The sequence below is a fragment of the Sapajus apella genome, unplaced genomic scaffold, assembly GCF_009761245.1.
Source record: "Sapajus apella isolate SASKATOON/1434 unplaced genomic scaffold, GSC_monkey_1.0 scaffold74, whole genome shotgun sequence".
Taxonomy (NCBI): Eukaryota; Metazoa; Chordata; class Mammalia; order Primates; family Cebidae; genus Sapajus; species Sapajus apella.
The window spans coordinates 2,340,713-2,355,140 of NW_022437014.1; the positions used below are offsets into that span (position 1 = coordinate 2,340,713).

At 43.8% G+C, this 14,428-nt stretch overlaps 1 protein-coding gene across 2 annotated transcripts in view; it reads right to left on the reverse strand.

Annotated features, from left to right (window-relative positions):
- Positions 1-81: 81 nt before the first annotated feature.
- Positions 82-14,428, reverse strand: part of NID2 (nidogen 2) — a 70,994-nt gene continuing 56,647 nt past the window's right edge. For both annotated transcript variants that reach the window (XM_032251059.1, XM_032251058.1), the window contains 10 exons: positions 14,045-14,164; positions 13,027-13,260; positions 10,497-10,718; positions 9,703-9,872; positions 7,013-7,142; positions 6,326-6,497; positions 3,119-3,276; positions 1,821-1,944; positions 998-1,110; positions 82-733 (listed from right to left, as the gene is read on the reverse strand). In XM_032251059.1, the coding sequence (XP_032106950.1) occupies positions 723-733; positions 998-1,110; positions 1,821-1,944; positions 3,119-3,276; positions 6,326-6,497; positions 7,013-7,142; positions 9,703-9,872; positions 10,497-10,718; positions 13,027-13,260; positions 14,045-14,164 (1,454 nt within the window). In that variant the 3' untranslated portion in view covers positions 82-722. The remainder of the gene's footprint in view (positions 734-997; positions 1,111-1,820; positions 1,945-3,118; positions 3,277-6,325; positions 6,498-7,012; positions 7,143-9,702; positions 9,873-10,496; positions 10,719-13,026; positions 13,261-14,044; positions 14,165-14,428) is intronic.

Sequence of the window (14,428 nt, forward strand, 5' to 3'; positions counted from 1 at the left end):
TACATAAATCTCCTTTGTGGTTAAGGTATATGCCAACCCCCAACTTTGTCCTAGAGACAACGTAGATCCATAAGTCATAGGAAAACTTAAAAATGTTTTATTGGAGTAATCTAGAAAATGTTTAAACTGTTACATCTTTGGTATTAATAAAATGTAATACTTTGTGGGTACTTCTATAGAGGCACTTACAGGATCAGAAAATACAAATTTTAGCACCTTGTGATATAAATAGAAATGTATTGATGTAGAGGTAAAAAAAAAAAAAAAAAATCTTAGAACTTTGGTTGGGAAACTATAAATAATTTAGTCCTTTCCCATGAGTTCTGCATTGGCTTCTCCAACTCTCAAGGTTTACGATTGTATCTTTATATTGATCACATGTGCTTTAGTTTCTTGGCCAGAAATAATCCATAGCAAAAATCAGATTTAGAATCTTAAACTCTTAGTTGTTGAATTTGACCTTTTAAATATGGTATAAATGTTTACAGGAAGTCGCTTTAAAATCCTATTGCCTTTTTAAACTTGCAGTAACAACCTTCATTTTTAGAAATACAGTAGTAAAGATTGAGGTATAAACTTTCACAAAAGTCTTTTTGCACTAAAAAATGTTCATCAACGTCTAATGGCCTATTCCTTTTTTCCTTTCTTTGCCTTTTCAGTCACTGTTCTTTAAGGTCCAGGTTCTGATTGTAAACTCCAAGTCTTCCTTTACATTACTGTATTTACTTTCTTCCTGTGAGAGAGGAGAGACTCGGGGGTGAGTGTATTGTAACCAAGTTGCAATAGCAAGTCTTTTTCATTTTGCTAGGTAGATTTAAGGCAGTAAAGACTGGCCCTCCCCCATGTAGTGGCCATTAAATTTCCCAGCTCAAAGGTGGTTCTCAGAGCAGGAAGAAGGCAATGGTGGCAGTGTCACAGACAGCAGGGGTAATCAAGTATCTCATATATCCCTTCTCTACCCTGCTAATTTAAAGGAGCATTCTAAAGCATATTTTACCTGTTGGGCAGTAGGGGTAGACCACAGTTATCCCGTAAAGGTGAGATCGCTGTTCCGGGAGATACTCATCAGTAAACTGGCCACTGTCTTTATTTACTGCTACAACACCATCCCTGGTAACAGAAAGGAAGAGTGAATTTAGGGAGAGTCATTTACTAGATTTAAAAAAAAAAGGTCAGCTACAAAAAGGCAGTTTCAGTAGAGAAAAATTTCTGCCAGCCTTCTCTGCACAAGGGGTGATGCTAAAGCCACACTGAAGCTTGAGGACCACTACTCTAAATCCATCGTTCATTCTAACTGGATGTTAGAATCACATGATGATGATCTATCACATTGGATTTGTAGGCCATGGGGTAAAGGGCCTAGATTTTAATGTTCCACAGTTCCTTAGTTGAGAACTAGTCTAAATAGTATTTTTCGGTCTGTCAGACAACATGTCCACAAGTGTCAAAGAAAAACCAGTTTAAGCCCTATATCTAATATAGCTCATGGTATTACTTAAGGGTAGTCTCTTATTCTCTGAAGAACATATTTAGATTAATATGCTTCCTTTTTAGATTATTTATCAAAAAGCTTTGCTACTTTTAAGCTATATGTGAGCAAAACTGTTCAATTTCTGGGTGAGGTAAAAGGATAATTTCAAAAACGTGAAAGGATGAAAAGAAACATCCTTGAAGGATCTTATCTGCCAGTGAGGAGAGGTGATGAAACAAAAGCCTCAGAGGGCTTAATTAAGAAAGTCACATACTGACTTGTAAAGCAAGTGGCATGTTCTCTGGAAGAGTTGGCCTTTTCAGGCTTGACCAGAATGTGTGAGGCTCACCTCCTCCAGTCCGTGTGGTAGAAGTGATCTGCATAGCTTACAATGCCAAAGGGGTACTTGAGGTTGTTTTGAATGACACGCCGTCCAGTTCCATCAGGTAGTGTGCACTCCAGTTTTTTGGTTCCTTTTAAAACAAACAGAGAAAATGAGATAATTTCACACCACGGAGTAACAAGCTGTTTTGCCAGATACGATAGTGACAGACTCCTTCTCTAAGGAAACAAGGGAACAATGGGAAATAGGATATTTACTTCCATTGCAGTCATAGGTTAGCAGCAGTAAATTTACCTGGTCTATTACTAGGCTCTAGTTTGTTGGATAACATTCCAGTTTTTAGTAGAGATTCAAACTTCAGTCCTTTTTTGGAAGACAGAATTGCATTTACTGAAATCTGGTAAGTTTCTGTCACAGTAGGGCATTAGACATAATATTTTTATAATTTGTGTGATTTCAGGCCTTAGCTTATAAATTATAACATCCAGGTAAATACTTGCCCTTTGTAAGCAATGGGTTAACGAAAATTGTTACATATTTTAAAAATATTTTCTAGCTAGGAAGAAAAAAGCAACTAAAATGGTAACATAGCTCATGCTTCAGTGTAAACAAATCAGTCTTAAAATTTTTGCAGTAGCTATTTCAAGTTTCACATTTCTCATAGAGCCCCAATTTAAATTTCAAATGCTTTTCAGAAATGTAACTTGTTTTACACAACTGGGTTATAAAGGTGACCTATGTGCATTATAGGCCCTCTTATTAGATTACAAATTCTTCAAGAACAGTTTTTATATTCTTTAGTGAAGAACTAGACACATAGCATTTTTTTCAATTGTGCTGATAAACAAAAGCAAACAAATATGGGTTCCTAATGCCCAGGTCATTACTGAAGGAAGCCACCCTGCTACAGTACTTTTCAAAGAATTTCCTTAGCATTATAACAGATGGTTATAGTGATCCTCTTCCCCACAAGAAGAATAGTTTCTATTCATTGAAGTTTGTCAATTCAACAGTGGCTAATATTTAACTGTTAAGAGTATGCTAAGCACTCATGGTCAGGCAAGCAGTACAAACTGATGTAGCCTTCCTTCCACCCAAACCCAAGAAAGTTCATTTTTAAGACTCATTTAAGAACAGTATTTAAAAGTTTACAGACAAAAGAAAGGAGATTATGTGCTATACTGTTATCAATGTGTTTAAACCAAAAGATCTAAGTGTTGGGATTTGATTTTATAGTAAAATCTGTTAGTGCTCACACTCCTGTAATGAGGGGCTTTCTATTTGCATTCCATCGGTAGTATTACCTGCATCTGCCCAGCAGAGCAGTTTGGAGAAAGAGTCAAAGGTTAAGGCATTGGGTAATCCGATGTCTGTATTGATCAGAATTCTTCTGTTTTCTCCATCTAAAGATGATGTTTCAATTTTAGGAGCTTCTCTATTCCAGTCTGTCCAGTACAAGTTGCTGTAGATAAATTAAAAATCAAGATTATAAAAGAATAGCTATGTAGCCTGTGGTAGGCAGCATCTAAGCAGCTCCCAGTGATCCCCATCTCCTCATAAATTACAGCCTTAAGCAATCCCCTTGAGTTTGGGCTGCATTTAGTGTCTTGCTGCTTCTAGTGAAGAGCATATTAGCAGAAGTGATGGGCTATCATTGGCAGTATTAGGTCTCAAACTGGCTTCTGCCTTAGGTGCTCTCTCTTGCTCCCTTTGAGGGAAGCTGGCTGCCATGTTGCAATCTATCCTATAAAGAGGAACATGTGCCAACGAACTGAGGTCTCTGGCCAACAGCCCTTAAGGACATGAGTCCTGCCTATGGCCCATTTGAGCATGCTTCGGCTTTCTTCCCCCAGCTGGGCCTGGAGATCACTGCAGTTTGGCCATTACCCTATTGCAGCCTTGCAAGAGACTCCATGCCTGGGGAGCTCAGTTAAGGCACACTTGGATTCCTGACTCACAGAAACCGAGACTAAACATTGTCTTAAGCTGCTAAGGTTTGGGCAATTTCTTACACAGCAGTAGGTAAGTATACACAGCCATATTCCACTTTTACCTGAATCACAAGGTTTTCTGATTATTATAACTATGTGGAAGAAGTCATTACTAAGTTCCTGTCACAATCCCTGCCTCCCAGATACCCCTGACTCAACTGACCCAAAACCCTCCATTGGTTGAAATCTTGAATTGAATCTTGGGTTTACCAATAGAAATACAGCTGTTAGGAATGGCTTTGATAAAAACTATGGAACTTGAAGAGATGTGGACCAGGGATTTGAGAAGGAAACAGTTATTATTTTCCTCTCCCAGAAATACAATTTGGTACTTGCTGAGGGGGAATCTCGATTGTTCTGTACCTGGCACCCAGGGATGGAAACATTTTAAGTGAAGCACTTTACCTTTTAAATGCCATGTTAGGCTGGGCGCGGTGGCTCACACCTGTAATCCTAGCACTTTGGGAGGCCAAGGTGGGTGGATCACCTGAGGTCAGGAGTTCAAGACCAGCCTGGCCATCATGGTGAAACCCCATCTTTAATAATAATAATAAATAAATAAATAAATAAATTTTTAAAATGCCATGTTAAAAATGAAAGATATTCCTAATAGATACTGACTAGGAAATAATATGCTCCTGTTAAATGTAAACAGGTTATTATAAGAAAACAAACAGGTTTATAAGTTAGAGCAGAAATAATTTTGAAAACACTTTCATAAACTGCTATTATTTTATAAAAGCTGTAGAAGCTTTGAGTAAATCACTTGAGCTACTGAGAACCTCAGTGAGAGGAGAGAGACGACAAAGAAACTATAGATTTCCCCTGTTGTGAATTTCCTCCCTGATGCCCAATAGATGAAGCGGAGAAAAGCTGAAAGCAAAAGCCAGAAAGCAGTTTCCACTTTGCACTAAGGTGGAGGTAGCCAGAGGGTGAAGCATGTGTATCATTGTTTCATCCCTTCTGCTCAGTCTCCTCCCCAAAATGATTTAATATCACTGAAAACAGTATGTCCAGAACAAGCTCACACATATTTGGTGTAAATTATTTGGGGACTGCCAGAGAAAGAAAGAAGATTATAAAGGTCAAATCTGTAGAAAGCAAATGAAAAATACCCAGGAATGCTTGACAACCATTCCGCTAAGCAGTTGAGGGAGATTAATAATTACATATATTATATTGAAATCTGGTTCAAGGGGGATTTTTTCATTAAAAATTTTTAAAGTCCTTTAGCATTGTCTGGATAAGAAACTCCTATTTTCATCTTTAAACTCATGGCTGGGTTGTGGATTTCAGCTTAAAAGTATGCTTTTTCCCCAGACCACGGAGATATGACCTAGGTATCATTGCTCACAAAATGGCAGCTCTCCCCAGTTTTCAGATCAAGCACCCAGAAGGAATGAAGGGCTGCGTACAGTGGCTCACACCTATAATCCCAGCACTCTGGGAGACCAAGGCAGGTGGATCACCCAGGGTCAGGAGTTGAAGACCAGCCTGGCCAACATGGCAAAACCGTATCTCCACTAAAAATACAAAAATTAGCTGGGCGCAGATGGTGCGTGTGTGTAGTCCCAGCTACTTGGGAGGCTGAGGCAGGAAAATTGCTTGAACTCGGGAAGCAGAGGTTGCAGTGAGCTGAGATTGTGCCACTGCACTCCAGCCTGGGCGACAAAGTGAGACCTTGTCTATTTAAAAAAAAAAAAAAAAAAAAAGGACCTTCCAAATGTCAGAAAGACAAGCCTAAGCCTATAGAAAGTTTTTAACAGGGCTATGAATTCCTGTGGCTAAGTCAACTGGAATAGAGAAAGATACCCCTTTCCCTGTGTGTAGAACCCTAAGCTTGGAACCACCTTGGAGGCTCTGTACTAAGTATTTCAGAGTCAAAAAGCACTTACCTGCAAATTAAAGCTGAAGGTTTGCTTTTACTGATTTGAAGGGCATCTGGAAATTTCATTTGGTAGAAACTCCACTTAAATATGGCAAGAGTTTCTCAAGATATAAAAATTCTCCCTGGTTCTAACAAGTATGGAAACACTGAACAAAATCCTCTATATCAAATTTAATGACCTTAGCAGTTGTCACAGACAGGGAAAATATTTATCTTAATTTCTGCTATAGTAACACGGAGGCATCTGAACTTTGGTTAATGTTACTTGTGGAGGTCAGCCCTACTGTGGGCTTCAACACTGGTTTATAAATGTGCTGCTGAAGGAGTCCCACTTCACTTCCAGCTAAGTGTCATCTGAGGCCTTGCCTGACCCAGAGTAACCCCAGTTTCTCACTACTATTGTTTATATGCAGTCTTATTTACTCCTAATAGAATATAAGTGCCATGAAAGAACAGACCTTGTCTTTTCCTAGAACAGGTCCTGACACCTAGTAGATCCTTAGTAAATCTCTGTTACATGAATGCATTTGAGCTTTTACTCTCCTTCTGGCCTTCCCCACATTGTAATTAAAACCCAGGGGCTTCACAGCAGGATCTACAGGTAAGAGGAGAATTAGGGGAGCCCAGCTAACCCTCGGATTGGATCCACAGCGATGGCGCGGGGATTCACCAGATCTGTGTGGAAGAGGACCCTGCGCTCAGAGCCATCCAGCTGGGCCCTCTCTATCTTATCCAGGACACTGTCCGTCCAATACATTGTTCTGCGGATGTGGTCGATGGCAAGTCCTTCGGGGCTTATCAGACCTGGAAGTAAAGCAAAGTCAGGACTGGAGTGTTTGCATGGCATGGAGGACCAACCTGAAGCAGAAAGATGTGTTTTAACAGCTTGTGGGGAGGAGGGGACAGGGAAACAAGGCCCAAGTGTCTCTAAGTCCGAAGAACCAGGTTAATAGAGAAACAGGTACTTTTGTTATGTATTCTTCCTCTCACTTCTTCTAGACTAGCAAACCTACCAGCTTGACACCAGGTGTCCCCAGTGCCAGAGGAAGGCTGAACAGACTAAGGCCACACGCTGAATTCTGACCATGAATGCTTTTCTTTTGAAAAGTGCTCACAGTAGGAATCACCTATTTCATTCCTTATGTATGAAGATGTTTGCTTACAGAGGGGCTGGTCTTAATACAGCTCAATAAAATGACTTGCCTAGAACTTAACCTCCCCTAGTGAAGAAAAATCGAGGGGGAGACTTCAGTGTAAAATAGACAAGTGACTTCATAGAATCAAATAAAATGCAGACTCTGCTGAGTTAAGCTGCTGACCTGAATTCACAATCGTCTCGGGCTCTGCTCCCAGTTCCAGACTGACACGGCTGATTGTCCGTCCAGTAACATCTGTCCAGTACACCATCCTCTCCCGGCAGTCGTAATCAATTCCCACAATGATGGAGCCCTTTGTGCACCAAATCGTAGAATTAGAATAATTAGGTTACATTCACCTTTGTTCACAGTCAGCTGCCTTGCTCATGGACAGCTGCAATAAGCAACCCTGCACTGTGATCCTGCAGGCAGCACAGCAGAGTGGCTACACACATGGGCACTTAGGTCAAACCTAGGCTCAGCCACTTATTAGCTGTGTGGCTTTGGGCATTTAACCTCTCTATGCCTTGGTCTCATTTGCAAAATGAGGCCAATAGTGTACCTGCTTCATATGGTTGCTATAAAAATTAATATAAATGCTTACTGTATACCAATCAGTAATTCATAATAGCACCTATTGTACCTACTGTACTGTACCAATACAGTAAGCCCTTATGACTGATGGTTAAGAAGAAAAAATCAGCCCCTTCAGTAATTAGAGTGCCTTAAGCAAAATAAGTTGTTAGCATCCTACTTGGTCAAAACTGTATCCTTTCCCAACCAATATCATCAGCACTTTTCAAAGAGCCTTAATAAAATTTGCCACTATATGCCAACAAAATCTACTCTCCCTCTGTGAATGTGAAGAGATCTTTCCTCTACCTGAAGTGCAGTCACTTCAACTGCTGCCCCTGACTTGGTCACATTCTGCATTGAAGTGTAGCCAAGTACAGCGACTCATGCGTGTAATCCCTGTCCTTTGGGAGGCCAAGGCTGAAGGATTGCTTGAGCCCAGGGGTTTGAGACTGAGCAACATAGTGAGACCCCGATCTCAAAAAAAAAAAATTAACTGGGCATGGTGGCATGCACCTGTAGTCCCAGCTACTCAGGAGGCTGAGGTGGGAAGATCGCTTGAGCCCAGGAGGTCAAGGCTGCAGCAAGCTGAGATGGTGCCATTGCACTCCAGCCTGGGCAACAGAGCTACACCGGTCTAAGAAGAAAAAAGTCTATAATTTGTTATGTTAAGGAACTAGGGAATGGTGGTCCTCCAACCTCTGGCTAGTGAAGTCTCTCCTCCCTTATTGCTAAATAACTGACAGTCTTTAAAAAAGAAATGCTGAGTCTGTTATTTTTCCTCAACTCCATGCAGAACTTGCTTCATTTAGTTTCCAATCCAGGCTCCTGCTCTGAGAAACCCAGCAGATGTGCAAAGCCAACATTCAGGGGTCATCTGGCTGTCCCTGAGGTCACACCAGTTCCTGCCTTGCTTAACAGAGCCTCCAGGGGCTTGGCTTCACTTACGCCCTCTGGGAGAGTGGTCAGCACAAGAAAGATTATACAAAGCAGGATTTGGCTCCTGTGGAAAAACAGGCAGCTTATATGGGGGGACCTAAGGTCAACTACACTTTTATTTGAAAATTAAAATTAAAAGGTCATTTGTCCCAGGCAAGAGTACACATTCAAATGAGCTTCCATTAACCTGGGGAATAATGGGATTCATAAACCCATGTCGTAATCTCAAACTTAGAGAAAAAGTCCTAGTTTAAGTAAATTTCTTTAAAGTATGCACCGTTATACCCACGTTCCATTTCTCTCACTTCCGCTACCACTACCATCACCACCCTTTCCCCATCAAGGGCATGTTCAGAAAGGCAGTCAAGCCATATGACTTGAATAAAAGAGGGTTAGCTTAAAGTGATGACAACTTCTTAGTCTCTACCTCTCCCAGAGGTTTTACAAAACAATGCGCGAGTCCTTGGGGGAGGGGACAGGACCCCATGAATCTTAAAAAAGGACACATCTCAAACACTGGCTTCTAAGCTCTTCTGGAACCACATAAGTAGTGCTCTAACAGAAGTAAATAGAAACGAACGCCATACTATTCTTACAGATAAGCAAGTGCCTACACCTAACGTTTAACAATGAAGATGATCTCCCACTGTCGATGCCGTTCTAGAGCGCCACCTTCATGTTTCCCCATTTTAGAAAAGAAAACCCTCTCCCCAAAATGGGGTGCTTTGCATTAGGGAGGCTGCTGACTCAGGCAGCATCAAGCATCCCCTGGGGAAGGCTCTGTCCACTCCTCCCAGCATCACACACTCCAAGTTTTCTTTTTTGGAGTCAGGGACGGTTAGGAAAGAAGTGGGTCAAAGTGACAGAACCCAAGCGAGACAGAAGGGCTGCAACAGTGAGGCAGTCATTAACTGACTTCCACTCGGGAGACCCCAACAAATCGCAGAGACCACACCTTGTGGCTGGGCTAGCCCCCCTGTCACTTTGACTTCAAGGATTTCTATGGAGACATTGTGACGTGAGAGAACCCTGGTGACTTAGGGTAACAGTCTGTCCATTTTCCCTTGGATCACCATACAGCCTCCATATCCTGACAACTTGAAAGTTCCCTTTCCATACATCTGAAACCACGTGAACCAACGAGAGTGCACAGCCTTGGTCAGTGACAGGTACCTCCCAGCAACAAAGAGCCCTGGTTCTGTGGTGGTGGCTTCGGGCCCTTTCCGATGGGTTGCAGCCCAGGAACCCACCAGGATTTCCCTGCACCAGTCCATTGCACTGCACCAGGGCCTCTGAAGTGGCTCCCACTGGGAAAGCCACATAGCTCCACCACCACCCCCCACAGGGGAAATCCACTTTACATGCAGAGACAGCAGGGTCTTGGCTGCATCTTTCTGAAGCCTGGTGCCATTGAGGGGTAAGTGGCCGATCTTCTGGCCCTGGGTATAGAGCAGGAAGGTGCCCACGGATGGAGGGGTCACGTCTGGCCGGGGTGTGGGCCGGACGGTGGGTGGAGCGTCAGTAGGTATACCTGTGGGGTGGAGGTTGGGAGAGAAGGAAGGGGAACAAAGGCAGGCAGGGAGACAGGAAGAAAAGTTACTTTCCCAAATACCAGAGCCTCCAAAAATATCAAAAGTTCTTCACCCTACCCAGATGTGCTCCAGATGTTCTTCAAAAGAAATTCTAATTTCTAGGGTTTTTTTTAAAGGATCAATTATGTAAATCTGCCATTTACTAGGGAAGAAGACAGCAAGACACTTCCCTACTTCCCTCAGAACAAAGCAGAACAGGTTTTGTTTTTTTTCCCAAGAGAGGAAAAAAAAAAAAAACACACAGAGCTAGTATTGTGTCAGCTTCTTTTTAGGACTCCAGAGTGACACGTGTCCCCTGTCACCCTGGGCTGGGGAGGGGGAGTAACTGCCTGCTGAACGAGTTCCAGATGTTCCAATTATGGAAACTGCCAATGACAAAAACCAGACACCAAACGCAAATTGGGATCTTGCGTGGACCGGATTATAAATCAGCATAGCACATAGTGACTTCTTTCATTAGACCTGGTGACCCCACATGTCCCCCCACTTCACCACAGCTGGCAGCATCCCTAGCAAAGGCCTCAGATGCAGCTGAGGGGAGCGGGGGCCGGCCTGGTGCTTACATGCAGGGGTGATGCCTGGCTGGGAGCGCGTCCCCTGCACCTCTCTGCCATCTTTGTCCACACACCAGCAGAAGTCACTCTTTCCATGGCACTGCAAGGGGACGAAGTGGCCCAGGTCATCACACTGGGGCACATACTGGTCGTCCCGGGGGCTGCCACCGTAGTGCTCCAGCAGGTTTTCCCTCCAGCGCTCACAGACGGTCGGGGGCCTCTGGGTGGGCTCTGAGCAGATGGAGAAAAGGGAAGAAGAAAAGCCTTTGATTGTGAGCCAAGGACAGAATGCAAAATGCAGCTCGAGACCCCACACACCTGGCTTCCTGGCCTTCCTTTTCCTACTGTCCAGGTCTCAGCCAAGCCCGTGGACACCCAACTTGGGAAGCAAATGTGTTCTAAGTAGTTTTCTACCATGGGAATCAGAGATCATCTGATGCTGCTTTTTTGCCAGGAGGGTCTGTCACCCTGGTCAAAGCCTCATCCTCTCCCTGGGATTTCTTCAACAGCTTTCCCACTGGTTTTTTTGCTTCCACCCTTCTCTGCCCTCTCTCCCCAAAACCAGTGTCAACTCAATTAGCAGCAGCCAGAATGGCCCATTTAAAACACAGAGGCATTTCATGTCACTCCGCTCAAAACCCTCCAATGACTCCAAAAAACAAAGCTGGGAACCTTATGATTGGGCTCCAGCACCTGCAATTCCTCTGGGAACATGGAAGACTGTAAATGAAGTTGTCAGAGCTCAAATCCAACTGGCTTGACTGCACGACTCACCAGAGTTGGGGGAAGCCAATGCCGTTTAGTTGTCGCTGTAGCTCATGACCCATGGAAGGCAAAGCTCTTCTTAAGACCCCGTGAAGAAGGTAAGACTGACTTCTTCACCCAAATGGGTCTCAAGGAACACAGAGAGGGAAGTGCTACTTCCTCAAACACGGCAGGATTCCCTGGAGAAGTTCCCAACTCCACCCCTGCTCCACATTCAGAACTCCAAGGATCCATTTTTGCTTTAAGGGACCACCCTGTGCTGTGTGTCTGCATTCCAAACAAAGAGACGTGCCTAACTGCTGGGAAATGGGTGTCTCAAATCACTCACACAGGGGCATCCCTTTCATTTGTTACTATTTGCAGCTACTTTTCAACCCGACCGCGGATTTCTTTCCCTTCTGCTTCTGGTTGGCAGGGGTTTAAGTATTTTGAAATCCTGGGCACAGAGCATCCTCACCCTCCCTCAACCTGACCCCATCACACAGATGAGACCAGTCAGAGACAGCAGCCAGGGCCAAACCAGCACCGAGAGAGGAGCGTGGGCAGGAGAAAGTCCGCACAATTTTCGTCACTGACTGCTCAGTCTCTTGGTTCCCCTTTAAATCACTGTCCTTAACACATGCTTATCTTAATAAATTTAAGCCAATTCTGAACCCTTCCCCAAAGGCACCCCCCCAACCATCTGATTTCTTCAAATCCCAGATGGAATAAGAACCAAGACATTTCAAAGAGAAGGCATGAGGGAAATAGAATTTCTTTGAACTTTTTTGCACCTTTAAAATCTCTTCCTAAAAATAGAAGCAAAGAGGGACTATGGATCAAGTCATTATCATTTTTACCGATGTGGATCTGGGAACCACTAAGTCCTGGCCATAACAATTAACATTATTAAAAGGGAAAAAACCTATTGGTAATTCTCCAGTTCTTCTTACTCTCACACATTAAAAGCCAAGAGTAGTATTTATGGAACCCTTCTTGATAGTAAAAATGGATCTTTGGATAGCAAGCTGTATAGGAATCGTTATGGCTAAAATGGTATCAAGACAATCTGCTCTTCATTAAATAAAGTTCTTCTGTATTAACTAAGGAAAAAAGTTTTACCTATCCCTGAATAATTCAACAAGGAACAGAGAGCTGCCTTATCTGCCTGCTGTCAGAATCGACTGTGAACACTTGATCACCACGCCCCACCCAGATGGTAGCAGGCATGTTCTCAGATGGAATGGGCTAACAAAAACCAGAAGCCTGTGCCTCTTCAGAGATGGTGGGCTAGACTAGCGAGGGCTGAGACTGTCAGGTTACAGAAAACTAGCTAGATCCACCGGCAGGTGTCATTTTTCTTATTTTTCCTACTGATACTAACAGCCTTCATACCATTTCCTGTAATTCAGAAGGCAGAAGTAAGTGAGAGAGTTACATAGGAAGGCAGTTTTCCTTCTGGACAAAACACTGGTCTGGCGAGATCTTCTAACTGTCAGATCGCTCTAAGCTGCCATAGCAGATCTAGGGTAGTGGTCTCAGCTGACGTACATACGCAATCTCAACTTCTAGTTTGTACTGGACAAGGTCTAAGAGGCCACTGTGTAGCAGATTGTGTGTGTCATGTATGCGTATCTCTATGTCCTTATGACACAAACATGCATATATGTACCCACTATTATTCAAGTCTTCCCAGGAGGAAAGAGGCTATGAAGAATGGTGACTGGTCCTGTGCTGGTGTGGCCTACCCACCATCAGTGCCATTCTGCTCCTTGAGCCCCAGGCCTAAGCTCACCTGGTGGTGGTCCACAGTGAGGTGGGGTGGAGCCAGGTGGAGTTTGGGTACCAGGAACTTCATGACCATCATGGTCCACACACCAGCAGAAGCCAGTGCTGCCGTGACACTGTAGAGGCAGGAAGTTGCCCCGCTCGTCGCACTGGGGGATGTGGAGTCGGGCCCCAGCGTAGGCATACTGGGCCTGGGCATGGCGCAGCTGTTGCTCACAGGGTGTCAGGCCTGAGGCGGAGTCTCCCAGGACCAAGGCAGAAGAAGACACAAAAGAGAGAAAGAAGGCAATGCAACCCATCCACTTCACCAGCCAACAGCATGGCATGGAAAAGGTAGGAAGATGCTGGGATTTTGGAGCCTGAGATTCCTATTTTATAATACCTTGACACTATTTACCTTGTTTTTCCCCGGTTCTTCCAGTTCGTCCCATAGGTCCCTACCTGGCTCTAAGCGTAAAGCAGCCCAGCGCCTCTGTTAGCCCTATTGTCATCTAGGGAAAATGAGGGGCAGCCATGGCATTTGCTCCAACATCCCAAGAGACTCTGGAGAAAACAAGACAAAGCCCGTTCATCCCCCGAGGCCCAGAGGTTAGGTCTGAGAAGCTGTAGGCTAATGGCAGTCACGAGACTGCAGCAAGCTGGCCAAGCTCCTCTAACACAGGCACCATGGGCTTACGCCTAGCTACCAGAATATATGGCTCCTGTTTAATAAGCTTCAACTCAATAGTTCATCCAAATTGCACTCAAAGGTCAAGCAGATCACTAGGGCAGTTAACCAACTAGAGCTGCTATGAGAGGGAATGATGGGTGGGTCGTCATCTGCATGCCTCCAGGAATGTTACAAATCAGTGAACTATCAGCAAACTAGGCAGCAAGAGGTAACTGAGGAAAAAAAAAATCCAAAGCCTGAAAAATCCCCCAACTAAGGCTTCAGACCAGGCTAAATCAAGAGTAGGCTGTCATAGAAAAATACCCTTGAAGAAGCTAACAGATTCATGTGTCTAATCTGGTCCTCCGACTCTTACCAGGTAGGCACTGAAATCCATCCCCATGATATCCAGGTTGACAACGGCAGGAGAAGGAACCAGGAGTATTGTAGCAGGTAGCTGCGGGGTGACATCTGTTTTCTGAGCATTCATCTACATCTGTAGAGGTCAGAAACAGGAAGAGAGGAAGGAAAGAACAACCATGAATGACTTCACTCACACCATCTGTGCTAATGCATGGGCTCTGTACGCGTGGATCAACATCCAGTGAGGTGTGAGCTTCAGAAGACCTTTGAACCTGAGCAAAAAATGCTGACACCTAAAGGTAAGCTTAATAGGAAAAAAAAAAAAATCAAGGAACATGTGCATTAACACATTGGACTAAACATGTTCACTGTAGAAATCAAATGGGTAGTCACTCCC